This window comes from Drosophila virilis, chromosome 2 (genome assembly GCF_030788295.1).
Source record: "Drosophila virilis strain 15010-1051.87 chromosome 2, Dvir_AGI_RSII-ME, whole genome shotgun sequence".
Classification (NCBI taxonomy): domain Eukaryota; kingdom Metazoa; phylum Arthropoda; class Insecta; order Diptera; family Drosophilidae; genus Drosophila; species Drosophila virilis.
This window is the reverse complement of record NC_091544.1, coordinates 34,371,126-34,397,267: the sequence shown is the minus strand read 5'-3', so window position 1 is coordinate 34,397,267 and position 26,142 is coordinate 34,371,126. Positions and strand designations below refer to the sequence as shown.

At 40.5% G+C, this 26,142-nt stretch overlaps 1 protein-coding gene across 1 annotated transcript in view; it reads right to left on the bottom strand.

Moving 5' to 3' along the window:
- Positions 1-26,142, bottom strand: part of lovit (loss of visual transmission) — a 172,837-nt gene that overhangs the window by 123,356 nt on the left and 23,339 nt on the right. The window contains exons 2-4 of the mRNA XM_002058695.4: positions 23,304-23,566; positions 22,840-23,226; positions 22,571-22,791 (exon numbers count right to left, since the gene is read on the bottom strand). Coding sequence (XP_002058731.2) covers positions 22,571-22,791; positions 22,840-23,226; positions 23,304-23,566 — 871 coding nt within the window. The remainder of the gene's footprint in view (positions 1-22,570; positions 22,792-22,839; positions 23,227-23,303; positions 23,567-26,142) is intronic.

Genomic DNA, 26,142 nt, shown 5'->3' with positions numbered 1-26,142 from the left:
ATAGCTAACGGACGGATCGAGACTAGATGTCGCACGGATGATACAAAGCAAAGGCAAAGGTCAGACTAACGGGTCGCACGATTTGCGTGCCGCTGATGATAATGGTCTGTTTCGCGGAAAGAGTCCCGGAAGCGCGGTCAACCAATAAAGCGGTGTACCGTGTGGAGGTAGGAGTGCCGAAATGGAAGCGTATAGGGTGCTCGACGAGGGGTAGGGTGGAAAGGCAGGCGAAGACAGACGTCAGCGAAGGCGGGGATACAAGGGCCGCGTGCGGATCAGCACCGAAGAACGCGAAGCTGAAAAGGGTGGAGGGGGTAAGCAGTTTACGGCGGTAACGGTCCCTGGTCGGGGTCAGTCCCAATGGAAAGTGATATCCTTCGGGCTGCGCTCTGCGTGAGAACCAGAAATGGAGAAACAGACCACATCATCGTTGGCATAGACAATTAATTGTCAGTTTTCGAATTATATCAAAACGATACGCAGAATACGCAAAACACATAATCTGTCTTTTAAAGCCACCAAATTTCGTTTTTAAACTATATAAAATAATATAATTTTTCATGGCGAACCGGGTGGACAGTTGAATTCAAATTAAATCGCGTCGGCCGTAGACCAATACTTATTATCAGTCCTGCTGCCATCGGTGAAGAATACCAAGGAAAGGAGCTTCCAATGTGGAACGCTTGGAACAGCAGGTGCTAAAAAGTGAAAGTCCAACTCTATTGACTTGGTTGCGCTTATGAAACAATGCTTTCAAATCATGGCACATATGTAAAGTAGTTAAGCATAATTAGAATTCGCATGAACTTAAATGATTTGGAGATTAATATATAATTTAGTATTTGTGCAATTAAGTGCTTCTGAGCGAATGATATTTAGGGTCAAAATTAATTATTACAATTTCATTGTGCTTAGGCGTTGTCGTTTTTCCCCTCATGCCATCGCTCGTAACTACTGTAAATTATACAGATATCCGAGAACAAGCGCTTGTATATATAAGTGCAGTGCACGCATACATATACACATACAGAGCAAGCCAGCTGAATTTTGTATGCATTTTTTGTTGGCGCGCTTCGGTCAAGAGACGCTCGCTTCCTTACACTTTTTTGATCTGGCATGTTAGTTTTTCGATTTAGCTTGGCAAATTCGATTTTTATTTATATTCATATAAATTTAGAGTCAAATATGGCTACTAAAGAAACTATTGACGACTCAAAAAAGCAACGCAATATGTCCGAATGATCAAATTATAAATGGTAAATTAAACCTAGAATTTACAGAGTTAGTTTGTAGATTAGAAATCCTGGTCTCACGTATAGATACAGCGTTAATATATGAGATTTGAGTCGAAATTCTTGACCCAGATGAGTACCGTGCCGAGCTCAAAGAATTTTGTATAACAACAATAGCTCATCTAAGGTCCGTTATCTAAACATTGGATTCTTCAAACCTAGAGGCAGGTCCGTTACGGCTCCATGAACACGTCTTCCACATCTGGCACTTCCCAAGTATAGTGGAAAATACTCCGAGTTTATGAATTTTATTAGCCTGTTCGAAGCACTTGTTCATAACGATCACGCGATCCCGAGCTAAGAGAAATTCAATGATCTCATGTCTCTCTGGTGAAGCTCTAGGCACTGTTAGAGCGTTTCAAATTGACAATGTGACAATTAGCCTCAAGCAAGGGAATTACTCTTTGTATCAATCCAACTTCTACCGAAGAATTAGTCTTGTCTTTTTATACCCTTGCAAAGGGTATTATAATTTTGTCGTGATGTGTAACGCATAGAAGGAGTCATCTCCGACCCAATAAAGTATATATATTCTTGATCAACAGCCGAGTCGATATAGCCATTTCCGTTTGTCTGTTTCTAACTAGTTTCTCAGTTTTAAGGTTTTCTTAATGAAACCTTGCAGAAGACCCTCTTTCTGTTGCACGCAGCATATATGTCAGCTGGATCGGACCATTATATCATTTAGCTGCCATAGGAAATATATGTCGAAAATTAAATTTTTGTATGAATAACATTTTATTTTTCAAGATATCTTGACCAAACTCGGCATTTAATAATTTTACTATGCTCATCACATATATGCAAAATCCTATTAAGATCGGACCACTATATCATATAGCTGCCATATAAACGATCGATCGAAAATTAAGTTGTATGAAAAAACATTTTGTTTTTTAAGATATCTTGACCAAACTCAGCATTTATTAGTTTTACCATGCTCTTCATATATTGGCAAAATCCTATTAAGATCGGACCACTATATCATATATCTGCCATAGGAACGATCGGTCGAAAACTAGGTTTTTGATTAAAAACCTTTTTTGTTTATCAAGATATCTTGCCCATTTACTATTTCCCTGTGCTTCTTAGATACCTGTGGGTTCATCGATCCAAACAGATTTCAAATCTGCGTGATCTAATATATTTGGGCTTATGATATGAATTTTTTCAAGGGTAACACCGAGCATCAAATTCTGCATTTCCATCAGCAACTTTCTGTTCCGAGCTAAAAGAGTTTCGTATGAATGCGCGGAATTTATCTGATTCTTATTTTTTGCAGCTTTTAGTAATGTGTTGACACTTGTAGTGAGTTGATTGATTTGTTCCTGGACTTTTGTGTTGATTGCTACCGATCTGTTGTTTGAGTTCACCAACTGTAATTCAGTGAATTTGATCTTCTCGAAGTCATTGGCGTCAGTTGTTCCCGCAACTACTTTGAGGGCTGTGCCCAAGAAATCTAAACTTCTTGCAAGCCTGTGGTGCAAAGAGCTTCTAACATTGGCTAAAATGTTGAAACTTATAGTTAAATTCAAGATGCATAGAATCGATGTTTTATTTCAGCCCTAACCCTACTTAAGGTTGTCCTTGTGAACCATCCTCCCTCCAATGAGATCGGTCGTGCCAAGCTTTGCCTCTACGATCCGTTCTTCATATAAGGGCATGAGTTTACTGTCAAGCCTGCGGGTTCTTTTTACTAGTACTTTTTCGCCTACTTCAAAGGCTCTACTCTGTCGCTGTTCATTCAGCTTGAGTTCACTGAGTCACTGATGTTTCTCTCCAGCTTGAGGCAACGTGCAAGGCTAGAGTGCTATGGAAACACTCGACTTGGCCATTGGGGGTACTATGCAGCGGCGGCGCATTTACAATATTGACTCCGTAATTTTTAACAACAGGGTCTTTATCGTTTGAGAATTAATCGAAGGCTCGTTGTCGCAATAAATTATTCTGGCTCGTAGAAAGAAATTCATTTTTTTTTTAACATAATTAATTATTTATTTATTTAAATCTCCCCCTTATTGGGCAGTAATTAAATGTTTTCTCCGAACGTTAGCAGTTATGTTTTGCGTGTGTCTATGTGTATGATTAGTGTAGAGGAGCAGTAGAATGTGTGGAGTTAGACTCTTTGGGAGAGGTCAAGTGGGTGTCTTCTTTTGAGCCGTCTTGTTGTTGAGCTGGTGTCGAATATGCCAATGGCAAGATTATTTGGGTGGTTGCCTAGTCTGGCGATGCAGCGATTTAACCCAAGGAATGCTTAGCTTGATGCGGATTACCTTACTTTCATGGTAAATATGCGCGTTTGATAAAATACGCAGTAGTGGAGCTTTTAAATCCCCGATAGTCCGAATTCGTTTTACGGCTACAAATTTAAGGAATCTATCAACACAGGTCAATCAAAAAAATTTTTTCCGTGGAAAAATATCAATGTGTAGAAATTCCGCAGGAGTCTCAGGAATCGGAGTTTCTTCCAGCTCTTGTCTTTGCGGGTGCCTATCGTATTTGGCTGTTGAGCAGATTCTACAACTTTCCGCAATACCCTTAGCCAACTTTGCCGTTTTAGGGAAATAGTATTCTGATAACACTTGCCTAACATTTTCTTGAGCTGCTCTGTCCGCTTTATTATGTTCGGCAACGAGAATCTCTCTCCTCTCATCAACGTTAAAGACATCTGCATCTCGGTTTTTGCAGTGCCAGAACTTTGTGCTTGGAAACATGCGAACTAAGCCATCCTGCACTTGTGCTAGTGTGTGCAGGTTGCAAGAGAAGGCATTAACTGCATTTGGATTTATCAAGTCAAAGAGTTCATCTAGAAGGGCTGTGCGATCAGTGAAGCTCACTTCATGACGCCTCCGTTTCCCTGTTGTCGCGATGGCGCATAAGCAACTTAATTCTCCTTGCCTGGCTTATAAAATATTTTCGCATTCGTTTCCTCAATACGCGCCTTCCACCTTTTAATTTTGGCGTTCGGGTTTGAAACAGAAACGGCAAAAGTTAACGGTTGGTAGACCGTGAAATTTTTAATGTCTTTTACCCCATATAGGTGGTGACGTAACTTGCTAAGACCCAAACTATAGCCAAAAGTTCCCGCTCGTTGGTGGCGTAGTTCACCTCCGGGGTCTTAGTGTTCTGGAAACCATTGAGATGGGGCGACCCTCTTGAGAAAGCGCTGCTCCTATGCCGTATGCTGAAGCGACTGTCGTTAGATCAAACGGCTTCATAAAGTCAGGGTATCTGAGCATGACGTTTTCTGATGACAAAATGTTGCGTAGCTTTTAGAATGCGTGACGCTGAAGCTTAGAGAATTCTACCGGGATGTTTCGCAATCTATGTTTACTTACTGACCCATTCTCGCCCTATAGAAGATCAGAAATGAGTTTTGCTATTGAGGCAAAGTCTTTGATGAAACACCTATAGTAACTTCCGGGAACTCCAGGAAGTCCATTACTGGTTACCACGAAACCAAGAAAACCTACGCTTTTCTTAACCATACAGTCTCCTTAAAACCCACTCTACATGTTGGACATGAGAATGTTCGTCTTTTGACGACGATGACATCGTCATCATAGATATAGGTTTGCCAATTTTCTCATGCAGTACGTCGTCAACAGTTCTTTAGAAGATGCTGGCCGTATTCATCAACCCAAAGGGAAGTCGACAAAATTCGTGATTCCCCCTGTTAACTGCAAAGGCTGTTTTTTCACGGTCACACTCTATTAGCGTAATCTGATGATAGCCGGATTTTAGGTCAAATTTCGAAAAGTATTTAGGTGCCAAGATTCCCCAAAATCATTGAAATGTTAGGCATACGGTATCTGTTTGCGATGGTTTTCTCGTTAAGTTTGCGAAAATCCAATTCTTGATACCAAATTCGTCCGTCCCCTTCTTGTCCACCACCCAAATGGGGTTGATGTAGGGGGAAACAAATTGTTTGATGATCCCGTTCCTCAGAATGCTTTGAATCTCTTTATTAACGAATTCCGCTGCTCCCATAGGATAGGGGAACAGTCGGACATAAGCTGGTTGTTCATCAGTGGTTCTGATAGTGGCCACCACTGATGTGTTATAGGGAAGAGCTTCTTCCGGATCCACGAAGGCCTTTTGTTTGCTTTTTACCATTTTTAGGAATGCATTTTTTACAGCATCTTTGACTGCGCCGACACGCCCGAACGTTAATTTTAACATCCGCGCACCTGGAATTCGATTTGCTCAGTTTCTACTCCACTTTTGAGTTGGCCAGAAGAAAGACAAAGCGACACTCCTGCTTGCGTGAGCAAGTCGAGCCCCACAATTTCATCAAATGTGGACAGATCTGGGAGTAAGAAAAATGTGGCAGTTTTGCCGAACAGAGATATAAGGCACTTATGAGTGATCTTCGTGGTGCCGTGTATAGAATGGGTAGAGAAGGAGGAATTTACTGGGCACATACATTTAGATTTTTATGTAGCCTGATATAATTCTTAGAAGCGACCGTGACGATGAGAAGTCTTTTCTGGATCCCTGCTACTCTTCTACTGATGTAGGGCAGCAGGGAGCTTCCCCTAAAAAATTGAGAGTGTCTGAGTCATACCCGCTACCATTGTCGTCGGCAATTTGCTGTTCTGCTGCTGCTGCAGAGCTAGCTTACGAACCTGAATCTTGATCAGGCTCGTAAGATGTGTGATTGACTCTCAGCCTGCTCTGTCGGCTTAAACGCCCAGACGTGGCCGTTCTTTTGTAAGCTTGAGGAGACCTAGAGTTAATCTAGGCTGGTGCTTGCGATGGCTGTTTTTGTCACAAATGGTTCGACGTCCATTGGTTTCTGTGACCAGCTACCTTTGTTCCACCTGCCACTCTGTTGCTCAAATTGACTTTGTTGCTGTTTCTGTTGTTTTGTGAAGTGAGTATTTTTGGAGCCGCTGGGTTGCGGATCCACCTGCTGTTGACCCCTATCTTGCTGACGGACTTGCGGCCTCGGGGTCACTTTTCGTTCCCTATCTTCTTGCACTTAGCGAAGCTAGCGGCAAAGGCGTACCTTTCATGGTTTGCATCTACCTCTTGTGCTAGAGCTAGGGCTGACGGTAAGTCCTTAGGCTGCCGCGAACAGGACATCCGTCAGGCCTGAGACAAAAACACGCAACGCATCATCTCGCAACTTCGTACAGAGCCCTTGTGCCATGCTTGGTTCGTAGGAGATGTTGACCTTATTGGAGAATAGAGTAAGCTTTTTCTCAACCTCGTCATAGTATTCTAAAATTGTTAATGAGCCCTGTATTAGGGTGCTCATCTCTTGTTGACCTTATTGGAGAATAGAGTAAGCTTTTTCTCAACCTCGTCATAGTATTCTAAAATTGTTAATGAGCCCTGTCTTAGGGTGCTCATCTCTTGCTCTATGACGTGAATGCCTCTCTTATCCCTGTATGTAAAATCGAGACGGTTTATTATGGCATCAAAATTCATTACTGTACCAAACTGACCCAAAACGCCATCAGCTGTCCCTCTAATTTTGTTCTTAATAATAATGACTGACTGGTAGTGGCGTCGTATGGCTTATACATTTTATATGCCGCTATCACAGCTTATCTCCAAGAGGCGTACGTCTCGGGCACTCCCGTAAATTCTGGTAAGCATCGTTTATGATTTCCACCGGCTCAAATGACTGGACCGGCGGTGGTTTTAGACTACTGGTAGATATTCTGCCTGCCAATTCTTGTATCCGAGCATTTAAGGAAGCCCTCAGTTCTGCATCTCTTTGCTTCAATACTGCGATCTGTGCTTCTAAGGCGGAGGTCACTGCGGTCTGCACCAAAGCCCTAAGCTGCTCAGGCTCCATTCCTTTTTTTCACCAGTTGTCAGCGATTTTTTGCGGGACGGCTACCCTATCAAAGGTGGTGGAGTCGTCTGACTCAGATCCCCTCGCAGAGCGGTCACTGTGCCTGAGAAACGAGCTGTTCATGGACTATACTGTCAACAATAATAACAACACAATTTTAAGGGCAAATCAACAACAGTAAATTAAATTAATGCTGACAAAGGAGAGTTTATTGAAAATTGCTGATGGACGCAAAATTGTGTTACTCAAAGTAAGTTGGGAACACAATTACTGCAATTTTAATATTTCTCACTTTTTTTTAATTTTATTTTAAATAAATCACGCAAATTGAAAAAAGTTTGTGCCAAATAATGGCCCACTTACATTTAATTTGATCCTAGAAGGGTTGTATGCTCTACGTTTAAAACTACTGCTTCCCACGCTGCAGTCGCGAATGCTTTTTTATTGTTCCCCGCTGAAGTCTATGGGTGTTGGTTTACTTCGCTGCCTAAACCCGCTTGCGCGCTTGTTATATTGCATTTTTCTCACCCCTGTTAACTCGTAAGAATATCCAGCCCAGTGCTGTATCAGCATCTGGAGCTGATGTCGTTGGCCTCTGTTAACTTACACGCACACTAAGTCCATCAATGCCAACGATGTTGTGTTCATACATACGAACGGAAGGACAAACGGACATGGTCGACTCGACTATTGATGCTGATCAAGAATATATATACTTTATGGGGTCGTAGATGCTTCCTTCTGCACGTTACATACATTTGCAGAAATACGTTATAGCCTTTTTGGCCATTTTTAATGGGTTAAGGGTATAAGAAGAACAAAAATAACATGAAATTGAATATTCATGCCCTAAGTCAAATTCTAGTCTAAATATTACAAATCACGGATACCGAAACAATAAAAGCCAACATCTTTAATAATGAGCATATTGAAATTGATTTGTGGCACTGGCTTATGGGTCACCTTAAAGAATCAGGCCTAAAAAGCATTGCAAACTATATAAAAAACAATGATAATGCAAGGATATCCCAAAAGCTTTAGCAAAAAGAAGGCAGCAAAAAAACTAAATGAGCACTGCAAAAAGGAGTCAAACAAGACTCTAGAAATCGTTTACAGTGACGCGGATCGATGGGCACAAAATCACAGAGTGTGTGCAAGGATTTCATCAGCTTCATTGAAGAGTATTCTAGCGTTCATTAAGCATTTATCGGGAAATAAGACAAAGGCTTTGCAATCTGATAACGGGACGGCATTCCGTTCGTCATCTGTCTGCCCCCACAAACATCGCAGCCAAATGGAGTTACACAAGGGTAGAAATGTTCTCTGGTCTAAAGATGTGAATAGCAGTGTGTGAAGATGCGCACATTTTGCACAAAAGCGAATGCGCTAATTAAAGGCACAAACTAGGGAAAGTTTGCGTCAAGCTCTGAGGAATGCATCATTCTTAAATACGCTGATGAAACGAAGGCTTACACGCTATACAACCCGAACACTTGTAAGATCATACCCAGTAACGATGATAAGTTCTTAAACTTTTCAGATCCATTCGATCCTAACGTTGCTTGAGAGAAATTTCGCCTTCTTAACGGCTAGCGGTAAGCGCAATCTTTATTTTTGTGTGCTGATCCGTAATGATAACGGAACTTGTATGTGTCTACTCAAAATAGATAGATCACAGTCATTTGAAGCTCCAGAGAGAAATTGGGAAGAATGTACTACTTTGGAAATTGAGAAGGTGATGACACCAGTAGACTTTTTCTACACCGTTTTTGACAGTCGGTTTTAAACACACAGCAAACTGATTTATATGGGCTGCAAGAGCTTAAATCTACTAGAGGGGATATAAACAGTTTTATTGGAATTCTATTATATTTAGGTGTTTCAAAATTGCGACAATGCAAAATGGCATGGTCGCAAAATTTAAAGATTACGACTATAACAGATACAATGCCACGCAGTAGATTTGAAAAAATTAAGCAATGCTTACATTTTCATGAAAATAGCAAACAACCTAAAAATGCAGATTTTTGTTTTGTTTTTGCGCTGGAATCGTTCAGTGCCTTCTGTTTTCTACCAAACGAACAAATATTAATAATAGAGTATAGATTATATTAGGTAACTAATATTATATTAACAAGGATGCTATTTAACTGATGGTGTTTAAGTAATACGCCTTGTGGGTAGGTCGTCGGGGTGTAGCCTTCGGAGGTGCCTCACAGTAATGGGGTCAGCCAGGACCCCGGCAGCCGCGTTCGGGTGCTGCAGCAGCTTGTCGGCGTATCGGCTGCTAAAGAAGTTTAGTTTGTCTCCGACCTTTGTTAGGAGGAGGTCGAGTTCGATGGCGTCGGTTGTCATGTACCATGGCAGACCAGCCACCTTGCGTGCTGCCTTGGCTTGGACAACTCTTATGCGGTGCAGCTCGTGATGGGCGTTATCATAGTTTAGACAAGCAGTGGAAACGTGCAGCTTGCTTTGAGGATTAAGAACCCAGTCGAGCTTTTGAAGCCTTCGCAAGCATTATGTTCTCGTCGCTGCAATGTGCCCCCATTAGAGCCTTCGGTCCAGGTGGACGCCCAAGTAGCAGAATGAGCTGGTGTGCTTTATGGTTCTTCCGTCGAAACGTAGCCCCTTGAAACCCTCTGGGCGAAGCATAAAAGTGACGCACGCGGACTTGGCGATATTCCAGTTGGCTGTCCATGTTTCGACTTTCAGCAGCCAGTCCTGCGCAGCATTTGTTGCAGCTTGCAGATTTTCGTGCGACACGGAAGGCTGTGTCATTCGCGAACGTTGCCACCGGCAGTCTCGCTGGGAAGACTGAACTGCTGTGTGGGGAAATCAGCGGTGTATAGGGTGTAGAGCACCGGGCTGAGTACGCCGCCTTGTGGGACACCTGCTTTGATGGCCACGTTGAAGGTGCGTCCTGCCAGGAATGACCTCAAGATGCTAAAATATGGCACAGGGAGGAGGGCTATGATTTTGCAGAGGAGGCCGTCGTGCCACGCCTTGTCAGCTATGAGACTTCCTGAAGCCAAATTGATGGTCCGGGACAAGGCGCGTGACTTAGAAGGAGTCGATCAAAGACTTTGGAGAGCGTCGGCAGCAGGCTTATAGGGCGGTAGGATTCCAACTGAGTAAGCGGATTACCGGGTTTGGCGATCATGATGATTTTCGCCTGTTTCCACTGCTTCGGAAAGTGACCAAGCCTGAGCATTGAATTGAAGATCAACGCGAGCGCCATAATGCCTTTGCGTGGGAGTGCCCTCGCCGCTCTGTTATCAATTTCATTGCATCCGGGTCCTCTTCAGCTCAAGCGTTTTCTGCTCTGCCCCGATTTCACCAGGGGAGATACTCCTTATTGGGAGAGCCATCTGCAGTGGCGCTTCGAGTGATTCAGTCACGTTGCGGCACTGTGCGACATCAGCGAATTGGAATGACATGAAGGTCTCCTCCAGGAGGATAGCAAAGGCATTGGCCTTTTCCTCTTCCGATTGGAGCCAGTGGCCGGAATGATCCTTGATCGGTGAGGTAAAAATTGCTTACCTTCTAATACCTCTGGTGAGTTTCCACACTGAGAAGGTGCTGTTGCCGTCATGCCCAGCTAATTCTAGTAAGCTGTCGAGGTTTTCTCTTCGGGTCCTAGCCAGCAGACATCTGAGCCGGTTGGACGCACTAAGCATTTCTGCCTTGACAGAGGGAACGCCGTTCTGGATATATAGCCTTATCAGACGCCTATTGTTGGCGAGGAGACTCCTGGCTTCTGGGCTTCGCAGAGAGCTTCTAAATGTGAGAGGGCGAGGTGCAATTTGCGGGGCTGCACGTCTGGCAGCTTCTGTTATATCAGCTGTCAGGTGGTCGACGTAACTCTCCAGTTCGCTTCCCGTATTAATTGCGATGTTAAGCTCTAAGGAGTCCTCAAGGCGTTTCCGGTAGACGTCCAATTTAGAGCACGGCGGGAGCATTTTGCGGATGCCAGCGACCCACTTAGGTGTTTCCTCTAGCTCAAAGAGAAGTGGAAGGTGATCTGAGGTCAGGCCCAAAAGGCTTCTTATACTTAGCTGTTCCTGTGAGAATCCCTTGTAGAGCCCGATCGAGTGCACTTGGTGTTGAAGCAGCTCCTTATGGGTGGCATGTTGCCTCACCAGTGCCGTTGTAGCCCGGGAGCGAAGCTGCAGGCTGGAGTCGCTGTTGGGGGGCGATGGTCTCTGGAGCGGCTTGCGTCTCTGCCATTTGCTTTGTGCTGGTTGTTTTGCTTGGCTTACTGCAGGTACTTCTTGCAGCCCTTGAAGTTGGCTGCGTGTGATTCGACACAGTGGTAGCAACACCGATCCTCGTTCTTGTCAAGTGTGCACTCGTTTGTGGGATGGTTTTCCCCACACTCCTTGCACACATAGTGTCTCGATCAGTAGGTCTTTGTGTGCTCGTATACTTGGCATCTTTTGCACTGGGCTGGGCCTGATGTCTTGCGAGGCTTCTCTCACGAAACTTTGTGTCTGCATAACACATTAATTAAACTGATTTGACTGTTGTTGTCCGCTTTCCTCAGATCAACGAATCTCATGTTGAGTGATTCGTTGTTGAATCTGCTACGCGGGGTGCTCTGTCAGTTGGTGATGGTGGAACATGCAGCCGTTCTCGCGAGTCGTCCAAGTTGCCGTACTGGACTATGCAGTCACCAGAGTTGAGCGCTCTCACAGTGTACGTGTCTGCGCCTAGGATGCTGTCTAGTTCCTTGCAGAAAGTAGCGAAGCTAACGATATTTGGCACCGTTATTCTGGGCACCTTGGGAGAAGGGCGCTCTTTGAGGGGCGCCGTCTGGGTGGGTTGCAGGTGCGTGGCACGCTTCTGGTTAGTCATTTGTTGCCTGTTGGCCCTTACGCGTGCTGCGTGCGAGGTGGATGGGTTATCGTCTAAGTCTTCATCGACATATTAGTGGCTTTGTTGTTAGCAGTTGGCTTTACCTCCGTGTCGCTTTTCTCTTCATTGCAGAGGGCCGACAGCGATTCTGGCTACCTTTTTTGGCACCGGAGACGCTCGCTTTCTTGCGTTACCGTAGTCGTTCCTAGGGAGCAGGCAGTTGTGGTGATGCAAGACGTAGTGGGCAGCGTAGTGCCCCCGCACAGAGTGATATAAGCCGGTAGAGCGTTTTCTTTAGGGTTGAATATGGGGGACGCCGGGTAGTCTGGGATAGGCTTATTAGGGTTTGACGCCATTAGGTTAATTATTTAACACTTTTTTTTTACATATTTATTTTTTTGTTTTCCATTCGAAGCTTAAGCACTTAATTACAAAAATCTCCAGTTTTTTTTTTTTTTTTGTAAAAAGTAACTTTGGTTAACGGGTAGCGAAGTGACGGAAAAGTGTCAGCACTGTCACGGGCAGTAACTGACTTTCCAGCACTGGCTGTGCTCCGATTGGCTGGTGCTTTCCTTGTGTTGGTGAGACTTGGCAAAAGCTCTTTAACAAAAGCTCTGCTCACTCACACACACACATACTTCTGCTGAATTCGGCGATCAGCAGAGCGCAATTTGAGTTTAGCTAGAGCTTGCTCTCTTAAGCTCGCACGCGGTTTTACTTATGTGGAAAAAAACAAATATTTTATGTATTAATGTTTATACTTGGCACTTTGGCTGAGGCAGCACTTCTGGTTTTTCGCCCACTACTGCTGCGATTTCTTTGTTAAGCTCTGGGGCGAGCTTAGTTAGTGTCACTGTCACTGTAATTGATGGTTTATTTCCTGGGTTGCACTAAACATACACACATGGGAGAGCACAAAAAAGTTAAAACACAACCGATCTCCGCGGAAGTTCAAGGCGAATGAAAAAAAAAGAAGAGATTTAAGCAACGACAAGCTGCACACGATTCTTCCCTTACTAAACATCCTCAAAGAAAACTTCAGTACACTTAGGAAGAACATCAATGCGTTGATGAACAAATCATTGCGTTTAAAGGCATGTATCCATAAAAATTCTTATAATAATTGTTACTACAACTCTTGGTTACATGTCGATCAACTTACAAACAATAAAACCCAGCTTAACCCCACAAATGGGGTCTAAAAATGTTTACGCGTGCTGGAACATCTGGATTAGTTTATGATTTTACACTGTACATTGGTGAAGGCACCTGTCCGTCTTATGGAGTGGGAATATCTTCAGATGTAGTTTTATATTTGGCAAAAGGTGTTCCTATGCACAAAAACTAAAAGCTATATTTCCATAACTGGCTTATATCTGTAAACCTTCTAATTTCTTTGAAGGAAATTGGTATATTTTACTACAGGTACTGTTCGAAAAAATCGAATAACTAATTGCCAGTTACTGTCAGATGCAGAACTCAAAAAGCAAGGGAGAGGATCTTTTGGCTTAAAATGTGAATTCAATTATTATATAGTATACTTGAAGTGGTTTGACAATAAGCCAGTTCAACTTTTATTTTCATGTGTATACCATCAACCTGTTGGAATGTGCAACCGTTGGAGACCAAAAGAAACGTTTCAAGGCCTGCGAATGTTGCTTCGTATAATAAGGGAATGGGAAGAGTGGATTTGGCAGATATGCTCTTGGAGCTTTACAAGGTCAATCACTACTCAAGAAAATCGTACATAATAATCTCTTATTGGTGGTTAGGAACATATATAACATATGTCTGGCTGCTGTATAGGAAACATTTACAGTTTCTATATCTGAAGCAGAATCATATTCCTCTACCAAAATTTCAGCTGGAATGTGCTGCTCCACTTTTGCAATCTACTGCCTTTTCTTCAATCCAAAAAAAGAGGTCGACCAGCGAATCTAGATAGGGATAGCCCGATCGTCCATTGGTTCTCCATCGAGCTGTGTGTCTTTGCAATAGGCAACAACAAGTATAGGTTCCAGCCGAATCCTCCAAACTCGAGGCGTTGCCATAGAGTAGGCATTTGGTTGTATTTAGAGACAATTGGCACTGCTGCAGGTAAGTGTAAAATGCATGTTTGCTCTAATAATAATAAAATCGGGTTTTTGTCCTATCATACTTAATTTCTCAAGACTTTCAAAAATATTCTTTGTGGTTTTCATTAAACGAACGTTGATTATAAGCAACTTCTGGTGCGCCCAAACTACCTGAAATTTAGGATACATACTTCTTAAATAAATATAAATTGATTAAGAGTAGAGACCAAATCTTCAAGCTACTCGAAACGAAAGGTTAGAAAACAAAACACATTTAAGTGAAAGCTTATCATCTTCAGCAAGAACTACATGAGCACCTATCCATTGACTGCAGAGGGCGCAAAATTCAGCAGATGCTGTCATTTTGTCTTGAATAAAATAAAACCTCATACCTAGATCCAGCCCAGCAAACAATAATAAAATGGAAAGATCGCTAGATATACTTATATAAGGGTATAAGCTTTGCATACATAAGAAAATTATATATTTAGCTTAAGATCATTCCATGTATCAAATAAGAATTCAGAATGAATAAAGAACTAGAGCGGAGCAGACGCTCCGACAGTGGTTTTAATACAACAACGACAAACATAATTACCTGTGCAGTGCACTACATAAAGAAAGAAAGAAAAACGCAACATAACAACAAAACACATGTAGCAAATGAACTACAGCATTTTGCGAGCGCAAGTCATAACTGGATTGCAGAACCAACTTATAATGCATAGAACACCGATAATGCAGATAAACAGATAAAGAAATCGCAAAAACAAATCGAACAAGCAGACCAAGATACGAACTTCACAAGTGCTGCTCCTGTCAAGCAAAGAGACGCACCGTTCGTAGTTTTGCAGTTCAAGGGCCCATCTGGCAATACGTGGATTCAATTCTTTTTTATTTAGTGTTAGTGTTAATGAATTGCAGTCGGTTACTATCTTAAATTTAATGCCTTGTTAATAAACTCGATATCTTTTGAGCGCATTTATAATCGCTAGGGTTTCTAATTCAAAGCTATGGTATCTTGAGTCTACTTCTGTTGTTCGTTTTGAAAAGTAGTAAACAGGATGGAGTTTTCCATCCTTCTTCCTTTGTAACAGAACCGCCCCGTAGCCTAGAGAACTTGCATCGCAGTGTAAGTCCGTTTTATCTCTAGGATCATATATTGCTAATATCGGTGCTTCTATTAACTTATTTTTTAGTGTATTGAAAGCATCTAGTTCTACTTCTTTAAACTCAAACCTTTTATCTTTCTTTGTTAGATCATACAATGGCTTTGCAATCAGTAAAAAATCATGAATAAACCTCATAAAGTATGAGCATAAGCCGATAAAACTTTGAACTTCATGGACTTTGGTAGGTATGGGAAAAGATCGAATTGCTTCTAGCCCAGCTTCATTAGCCTTTATGCCATTTCCAGTGACAGTATAACCTAAATAATCAACTGAAGACTGCAAAAATTCACACTCTCTGAGAATTTCTAAATGCTTATTTAAATCTTTTGTAGCAATCATAATGTCATCGAGGTAGATCACCACTTTTCCTTCACCATTTCTGCAAATATTTTGTTAATATGTCTTTGAAACCTTGACGGTGCATTCGTTAATCCAAATTTAAGGTATTCAAATTGTCCTAGCGGGGTAGTGAATGATGTGTACTTTACCGATTCTTTATCCATAAAAACATGGTGAAACCCATGTTTTAAGTCTAACTTTGAAAACAATTTTATATTCGCTAGTCTTTCTAGTAGATCATCTATCAGTGGAATTGGACAGTTATCTTTCACCGGTACTTCGTTAAGCCGACGATAGTCTACACACATTCTGAGCTCTCCTGTTTTCTTTTTTACAAGGACAATTGGTGACACATACTTTGACTCACTTGGTCGTATGTATCCTAGAGCTAAGTTTTCGTCTAGTATTTTCTGTACTTCTATCTTTTCTGCATATGATAACCTTCTTGGGGAACAGCGAAACGGTTTTTCGTTTTCAATAGTAATTTTCATTGAGTTCTTTGTTTCAGGCTCCGCAGGTCTGTCTGGTTCTACATAATATTTTTCGAATATCTTTCCAAACCTTTCCAAACTATTTTGACATATTTTCTTTCTTACTTCGTACTTTTCTTTGCCTGTGCCTATTACGTTTATTGCCAACATTTCTTTTTCAAAATTTTCTCTCCCGTATCTTTCTCCTCTTTGCTCGTTGTAACCTTGTTCTTTATCATCCATTTCGTTCTTTTTTATGTTTGCTGTATGGCATTCTGCTTTTTCCCCTACTTTATTCTCTACTTTTTCCACTTCTTTGATCTCTTCTTTTTCCACTACTCTGCTCTCTACTTTTTCCACTACTTTGTTCTCTTCTTTTTCCACTAATTTGTTCTCTACTTTTTCCACTACTTTGTTCTCTGCTTTTTTATTATTCACATTTTAATTTTTTGTATTTTTGTTGTACCTCTCTTTGTGCATCACCTTTGGCTCAACGTTTTTGCTCATAACTTCTTCGATTTCAATTATTATAAATTACTTAGAAATAGAAAATCTCTACCTAATACCATTGGGTACCTTGTTGATTCATCGTTCACAACAAGAGATTCAATTTTTACAGTTTTATTAAAAGTTTTGATTACACAACATATTTTTCCAACTATATTTATTTTACTTCCATTTATTCCATAATAACATAAATTTAGATTTTCATTATTTGTTTTAACTACTTTTGGAACAGTTGATTCTCTTAAAAATGTGATTGGGCTACCAGAATCTATTACGCACTCTATGAAGGATGTAACATTTAAATTATTTTTATCAAGAAAACTTACATCCAAATGTCTTACATAATCTTCGGTCGCCTTGTTTTTCTTGTAAAGTGAGCACTCTTTAGCCAGAAGTCCAAGTTTGCCACTAGCAAGACATGCTCCTTCAGCTTGTTTTGGCTTGCGAAAGTCTGCGGCCAGATAAGCTGTGTCAATTGAAGCACTTGTTGACCTTCTGTTCCGGGGTTCCACGCGTTAACGTCAACATGTTTTTTATTTGGGGCTTGCCAAGTTGAGCGCTCGGCTGATCAATGTCTTGGAAACCATCCAGAACTTCGGACGGCGCAGCAAGGCGTTACAATTTAGCCTGATTTTTTTTAGCTGCATTCCGGATATTCCATCAATCAAGTATTGTATCATTTCGTCGTTTCCCATTTTCAGTTTGTTTGCCAAGGTCATTTTATTAAAATAATACATATTACCTGAGAGAAGTGTTGGACGAGACAGCAGCCAAATGTTTGCTTTGCCCTTGAGGCGAGCACATAACAGTGTACGCATGACGTCATCAGACACTTTGAACACATCTCGAATATTTTTTACTAACACCAACCATTCATTGATATTCTTTTCACCATTGTATTCTGGTACAAACCCTTTCAAAGCATTAAGGTTTAGTTCAGACTTGTGGTTACGCAGATCTATGTTTTCACACCGTAAATTCCACACCACACGCTCCATGTCTTCGTAATTTTGTTGGAAAACACTGCTGTTAGGTGCATTGTTTACTTTTTCATTCACAGTGCTGCCCCTATCAGTGTTTGGATCAGCATTGGCAACTTCAATGTTGTGTAGAGTTGTCAACAATTTCTGCCGAAATGGAAAAGCCGTTATGGCCTCTTCGTCACCAGAGCTGTTGTTGCTGTTGCTGGTGCTTGATGTTAAATCGATCAGCTCTTTGTTGGAGTTTAGCATGTCCAAATGGAGGTTTGGAGCACTGGCTGACGGTAATGCAGCATTCAGTTGAGCTAATAAAGCAGCTTTGGTGCCTCAAGTTAGCAAACCCAGTTTTTCGCACCACATTTTTAGGTCGGATAGGCTTAGATTGCCAATGTTCACTCGCGATTTCATAATCAAGTTATTTAATAACTTATATTGATAAGTTTGAATTGATAATATTTGAATAATTTTGTAAGTTTAACTCCGTGACCACTTCTGAATTTGTAGGAATGGCCTGACGCAAATAAAATGCAATCGTTCTTGTGCGCGTCACTTTTTTGAATGCCCTCGCAGATCATTTTATTTCACCATCGTTTTCGTTTTTCTTATGCTCGTGTCAGAGCGAGAGTAAGAGCATCGAATGTTTCGCTCTCTGAGCGAAGCCTTTGATGTGATTACAGTTATATTTACAGTGGGACACTTAATGCTATATCACAGTAGAATCTTACATGTTAATGATTACTAAAATACGAATGTTAAGATAATTAAGATAATTATGTGTTGAAGTTTTCCAGTTGAGTAAAATTCATAGCTTTACTTCACAAATTACACGTTTTAAAGTTGCCTCGTGGCAAGCAGAATACCAAGTAAAAGGAAACTACACAATTAACAAAACACGCGCGCGCCGCTCATTGACTTTGTTGCTTCTTCACTGCAGAATCTAGGAAACGGGTTTTTTTTTTTGTTCTTCATCAAATTTTTGACACGTAGCATAGACCTCGTAATAACATTTTCATTTCGATCGGCACGCATTGCATAACCATTCGCTAATGAATTTCCTAACGACCACGTAAGTAGTCATCTGTTCCTGGGGGCCACCGCATGACCATTCGTTGGCTAATTACCTTACGAACGGTGATGCATCAGATCGTTGGTATAAGCTCGCCACTTGACACCAGTAGAACTACAGGGAATTCGAAATAAGGAAAGGGTTAGCCACATCGTTGCAAAATTCATGCATTTTAACTCATTATCGTTGGAAAGGGTACCTAAGTGCTGGCATGTGTGCATTTAAAATAGTTTGGACTCGCTATACACGTATACTTTCATGTTTTGTATATGAATAAAATAATTTATGCGATTGTGTCCCTGTCGTTTGCACACACAAATGTGTGTGAATGGAAAGATCATGGGCGCAAAAGAAAATTCATTATTGGAGCTCACTTATTAAAACTAAATTAAAACATATCTCAGCCTATCCCTCGAAGGTCTGAATGGGCAGACCGCGGGGTTGCGCTGGGTAGACAACGTTTCTTAGGGGCTTTCTTCTCTGAATTTTTTGTTCTAGACAACGGCGGACACAGCATCCTGTGTCATTATAATTTTGATGGTAAGGAACATTAGCTTCGCTTGGATATTATCGAAATTAGAAGGAGAGGGAGATCTCCTTGCCTTAAGAGTCCTAACTCCTGAATTATGACTTGAATTATTATGAACTAATATTGCGTTGAAATTTAACACTGTGTTGTATGATGCGAACATATGGCATCTGCATATTTCGTATGCCGCATGAGCAGTGAGACGCCAAGAGGAATCTTTCTTTTCTTTTCACCATTTCAAGGGGGTCGTCACATCTGACGTCCCTATCGACAAACGCTGGCTGATAATCCTCGAATTGAAAGTCAGTTGCATTCAACCTCTCATTTCTAAGTTGTCTCAATTTTTTCACAAAAAATAATTTTTTTGTTGCAATATGTTCCCCGAGCAACGTGATCGAGGCTACAGGTAAACCATTGAAATTCAACAGAAAGCAGATGGGACTGGACGAGACACGTGTTCTGTTAAAGTTAACCTTCGTTCGAACAGGTTGGCCTTCTGCAAAGCCCAAGTGCAACAGATATTCCAACAGAATAGAGCTCGGCACTACACCAGTCCTATCATATGTTGGGGCTTTGTTCAATCTACCATATATCTACTCCACTATCTACTCCACAAACGTTTTTTAAAACCAGCAAACCTTGTGCAAATAGCATCACATACTATGTCCGACATTAAAGGGCCGCTCTTGCAGATAATCAACGCTTTACCATAAAAAACGGTATACTGTGAAAACAAAACAGTTAATGCTCCATGTCTACATGTCAAAGGACAAGTATGTGTCTCCACAACGCAATAAAAAAATAGTTATAAACACAAAAAAGCAAGGACAAAGTAACGCTTTAAGCAACTTTATAAAAGATTGGCAACACCTGCGCCCACACCTGCTACGGGCTGAATCCGTGTCACACTGCAACTATCAACCGAGCTACCAGTTAGCATATTAGACATACAATATGCGTTACACACATACATGACACCGGGTACATAATTTTAAAAATTCCCTTAAAAAAGTCCCAGCTCAGCTGCATAGCAGCCACTTGACATTTAAGAAGCTTAAGCCGAAGATACCTACGTCCCATCGAGAAGATGAGGTCAGATAATGAAGTAAATACGAGATTATTGGTGGAAATTAGCAAAACCAAACAGAAATTCGATCAAGAATCTGAACACCTATGATGACCCTGTTCTGAAAGGGCAGAAGTTAAGATAAGTAGTTAATAAGCAAATAAATTGAGTCTTTATAATACAATATAATAGTGATCACCAGGCTACCAGTGGCCATCGAAAAAGCATAATATCTTGCATGAAGCGTATAATCAGCATTATGCTGGTCGACATCCATCGTTGCGAAGAAGAGTAGGGCTAGCTAGGAATAGTCACATACAGATACATATGTCAATTTAGTCTTTAATATATCTCGAGCTGACACAGCCGGAGCAGCAGAATATAATAAATAAATAGCCATCGTCTAACTCATATATTGTCGATCAATATCATATCCATTTGTGTGTTTCTATCCCAATAAATCTTTCTGTCCTCCGAGCTCTGTTATTGTCAGTATGTATGTTGGAACAGGCCGGAAACACTACCATATCATAAAGCTGCTACAGAAAAGTTCATCATATAGGTAAAGACTACAATATCTCAAACATTACTGCCATTGGCATGATTGGCCGAAATTTAATTTTTTGTTTTAAAACTTGTTTTATTTTCACGATATCTTGGCCACATCAGATTTTACTTACGTAATTCTATGCTCCTTAAATATAAGCCATTAAGTAATAAACAGACAGAGGAGGCATTTGAATCAAAAGCTCCTTCTCAAAATACTTGATGCACGATACCGAGGTTGCAAACACAACACCCGGCTGTTGGCAGTCACTTCTGCCGAAGCCCAAAATTCAATGAAAACCCCAGAACGTTTTCCATTAGAACCAATAACAAAAGTAATGAAAACAAACTAGTCGACAATGAAAAATCACAGCACAAATTCTTTCCTAGCTATCCCTTTTTGTTTGAGGCTACAGCCTATGATCTTAGCTTCTGCACCCTTCTAACTCATTATTATTCAAAAAGTCACAAAGTCATATTCTCATCTTCTCCACTCGCTTTCAACTTGCAAGCGTCCCGGCATTTTTCCCTTTTCGACCAGCAAGGCACTCTTTTCTCAAAATAGGGTAATTTAACTATACATGCGTGCTGTAACCAAATACCAGTAACCGTCTTATATACACATTTTAACTAATTTCTGAGAAAAATGTAATTTCTTATTTGGGGCGCAACCATTAGTACAGTTAATAATGTTTGTTTTCTTTACAAATTATATACCATTTCTATAAAGAAGGGTATCAATGCCTCGACGCGCTAAATAGTTGTTGGCATGTGTGTCTCATCTCAAACATTTTGGTGAAAATTTGCATGCAAGTATCTGCCAAGCCAAGGGAAGTAGATATATAAATTTAAAAAGATTGCAGCAGTCTGTTGCGCATGTGACGTCACAGGCTAAGGCCTTATGTGTCAGATCGTTACTTAAAGTAAATTAGTACATATTTAAATACATTACGTTAAAAAAAGACTCAATAAATAAATTACTTAAATGTACGTAATAAAGACAACAATATATTCTAAGCGACATAAGTAATGAAATTCTATTAAATGTGACATCATAATATACGATGTTGGTGCGCCGTGCGGAACCCTTTGATTTGAATGCCATGGCCTGGTCAACAAGTTTGGTCACTTGTTTGATAAACAAAAAATGTTTTTAATCAAAAACCTAGTTTTCGACCGATCGTTCCAATGACAGATATATGATATAGTGGTCCGATCTTTATAGGATCTTAAAGCTATCTTTATGCAACTTTGCAGAAGTCCCTCTTTCTGTTGCACGCAGCACATATGTATGTCAAAAGGAACGATCGGACAAAAATTAAGTTGTATCAAAAAACATTTTGTTTTTTCAAGATATCTTGACCAAACTCGGCATTTATTAGTCTTACTATACGCCTCATATATAGGCATCCTATTAAGATCGGAGCAATATATCATATAGCTGGCAAAGGAACGATCGGTCGAAAATTATGTTGTTGTATGGAAAACTTTTTTGTCATTCAAGAAATTTTGATTAAACACTGCATTTAAAGATTTCTCAGTGCTCCCTTCATGTTACGCAAAATCTTATTTACATCTGACTACTATATCATATATCTATATCTACTATATCATATATCATATATCAGCGGTCGAAAAGTAGGTTTTTGATTAAAAACCTGTTTTGTTTATCAACTTATTTTGACCAAACCCAGCATTTACTATTCTTCATATGCTTCTTAGATATGGGCAAAGTACTATGAACATTATGAAAAGGTTAGGTCTGCAAGGATATTATATCTTCGGCGTGCCAAAGATAGCATCTTTTTCTCGTTTCATTAAAATATTTGCATTTCATTATATTAAAATTGGAGTAAGATACTAACCTCAAGATAATTTTCATCCATTTTACTCTCATCACCATTATTAATGGTACCATAATTTACAGTTGCGCTGTCTAACTGGTGTTTTTCTGTTTTCCGTAAAGTGGAAGAAAGCGCCCAAAGCGGAATTTCAGTAAAGCTGGTTATCGTAAATGTTACACAGGCGATGAAAATAAATGTAATAATAGTGAAGACTGCCTTGACATGTCCTCCTAAGCGTCTACCTGTACGTATTTCTTAGTTTTATATCTTTAAAAATGTGGAGAACTTACCAATTTCGGTTTCATCCCAGTTTAAGGCACCCATTGAATAACCAAAAAAGCCTCCAAGGCCAGCCATAATAGTGAATGTAGATAGCCCCTTGGCATGATCTTCTGGGATGCACACATCCAATAGGTAAGCCCTGGACGGACTTTGACAGGCATCCGCATCAAAGTCGAGTAGCACAGTACCTAGCACGGTAAAAAAAATACCCCAAGGATGTGATGTCTTAGAATAGATTTCGCTCTCTGACTTCGACGCAGTCGTTTTATGAGGTATAATATTTAAATAATTATACGTTATATTATACGTCGTATTCATTGCAACAGCCTGCAAATGTGGGTCTACATCACCGAACCAATATCCCAAGGTTTCCCCATTTGGCACCAATATCAACCCTACACGATTATAAAAAATTAAAAAATTGAATTACAAAATTATGTTTTTATAAATATAATTTTATAGTTTGAATTACCAAGAAAAACACCTATAGACAAAATAATTATAAACGGGCGCCGTCGTCCCATATTTAATTTGCAACGATCTGAAAATGACCCCAAAATAGGGCACAGGAAAAATCCGACTAGAGGTGAAAGAGCCCAAACCAACGTCATGTGCTGATGCTCCACGCCAATTTTAAGCAATGTTGGTGACACAAAAGCTGTTTCCGCGGCATATGAAAATTCAATCCCCATTACTGCAGCGGATACTCGTACTAGTTCTGCGCGAGTTTTGTATCTGCAATAAAAGAATCCATTTGATGAGTTTGCTTAACGTGTAACAATCGTTATAAAATTTTTATTTTTTAATAAATAGTGCATTTTATAAGGCATAGGTATACATATTATACATAAATATATTGTATTTATGAAGTGGGTGTTGTTAATAAAAGCAAAGATTAAAAATAAAAGACTATCAGTCATTTTAAAAACGTAGCTCTACGCCAGTTATGTGACTTTACAATAGATCTAACCAATTATTCCCTCTATATTTATAAAACAATCAGCTTCTAGCTAATTATTAGGTATTGCAACGATACATTAAAACCACAAGAAAAATGTTAACTTTTTGCATGGGCAAAGGTAAATTACAAGCATAAGAGGCAGTAGTCGGGAGTTTCCGACTAGAAGATACTCTGACACATTTTTACTAACACCAATTGCAGTTCGCGCTTTGGATTCGTTTGCTTTAGCAAAAAATTACAAAAAAAAAAAGCTTCAAATCGGACTCCAATCCATGGCGATGGCACTACTTGCTACCGCCTCTACTCGACAGCCATACCTTTTAATATAAAAGGAAATATATTTTATATATATATACCATCCGAAAAGCGGCATGGTGACTCTAGCTATGAAAATTTTCGTGATTTTCTCAGTGAACAGGGTTTTGATATCGAAGGCTTGGAAACGGTGCAAGTTATCGAGTTGCAGAAACAAACTCTTACTGTGCGGTGACTAGGAGAACCTAAGTGACAATTTATAGCTCATATTGGTTGTGTGATCTTTGAGTTCATACATATGAACGGACGGACACCAAAGTCATTAGATAATTGGATTGGGAAAAACATGCATATGAAATTTCTTTTTAAATGGAGTTTTTATGGACGTGGATAATTTAGTTAAATTACGGGAGAACATTTTTATTGAAAAATACTAATGAAGCAGGGAGAAGTTAGAGGCTGTGTTGATCGGTTAATAATCTATATCCATAAAAAGAATACAGAAGGTTATATAATATCGTTAAAAAATGGAATCATTAAGCTGGAAAAATCGACTCGTCTATGATAGTGATAAAGAATATGTATACTTTCTGGGGTGGGATAAATTTCTGTCTACATAATACATACATTTGCACAAATACATTATATCACTTTTTCACTTTTTTGATTGGTTGAGGGTATAATAAAAAAATAATTGCATGACATACAGATATACATCTTCTTCGTCAAATGGTTTCACTTGCGCTTTAAGTGGGCGGCCAACCAAAAAGCGGCCTGAAGTTAGTGCTTCTAAGTCATTCGCGTCCGATGATAAAGGATACCTGCATAACTTCTGTTAAGAGATCTTCGCAGTTGAGGGCCGTGCTGTTTTCGTACTTGACAAGCAGCTACTTTGCAACCTACACCGCGCTCTCCCATAACCCTCTCAAGTGAGGTGAGCAGGGTGGGATAAAATGAAATTTGAAATTTCTCGTGAAGCGCCTACAAAGCTAGCGACGTTGTCGCAGAACAGGTCGAAGCTTAGGGCCCTTTTAAGTGCCGTTATGAAGGCGCTGGAACTCGAGTCCTTCACGATCTCTATGTGACATGCCTTCGTCAGGAAGCATACGGACACAGCTAAATACACATCAAAATTGGTACTGCGAAGTCTAATCCCGCTTGTTGAATGGGGTAGTTACTGCCTCGCGCTCGACCTTCTGCCAGCGATTCCATGACTTGATTGCTTAAGACAGGTTGAAGCCGAAAGCAGGTAATGCAACGCCATTGAGTTAGCCCAATCATCTACTGGATGCCTCAAAATATCAGGGCCGTCCCCAGATAAGGCTGCATTCATGCATCTAATGACAACCAGTTGAGCACAATTGAAATATCGTGCCTGCGAAACCTTTAGATCAATACTAGTTATAACCTTTGCCATAAGTCTTGCTCTTACTGACTTGACTTGGGCTCGGCAGTCACTAGGCGCACTGAAACCGTTCCGTCTTTATTACGCTCCATCATAAGCTCCATCGGATGCATCAGAGAACCCGAAAAGCTTTAATGAGTCCACCTCAAACGTGATGGGAACCACCGATCGTGGCAGCGAGCACTGATTTATGAGCTTCAGTTCCACTCGGTATCTTTGCCATTGAACCGCGTAACTTGACGGTAGCACATTATCCCAGTCGTGCTTCAGTAACCACAGCAAGGGATCGAACGTATGAGCTAAAACCTATAGCACTGCTTGCTTCGTAAAAGTTGTAGAGCGTTTGACTCACTCAATACTTTAAGTCGGCCGCCATCAGAAATTTTAAAATTTTGTCAAATTTGCATCGGGGACAGGCAGGCACACAAGCGCATAAATGCTTCTATTCTATATACAAAATATCCAAGTATGCGTGAATAGCAAGTCGAAAATATATTTAGATACCCCTACCAACACTAACGAGCTAAAATGCAAGAATCTACGTACCAAACCGTTTCATGATTTTTTGCTTCTCGTCCCTTTAAAAGGGAGAGAGAGCACTGAGAGCAAGTGCGAGCGAGATTGAAATAAGCAGCATTGCCGATTTATCGTACAAATCATATGGAAGAGATAAAGCCAAGCAGTTTCCGG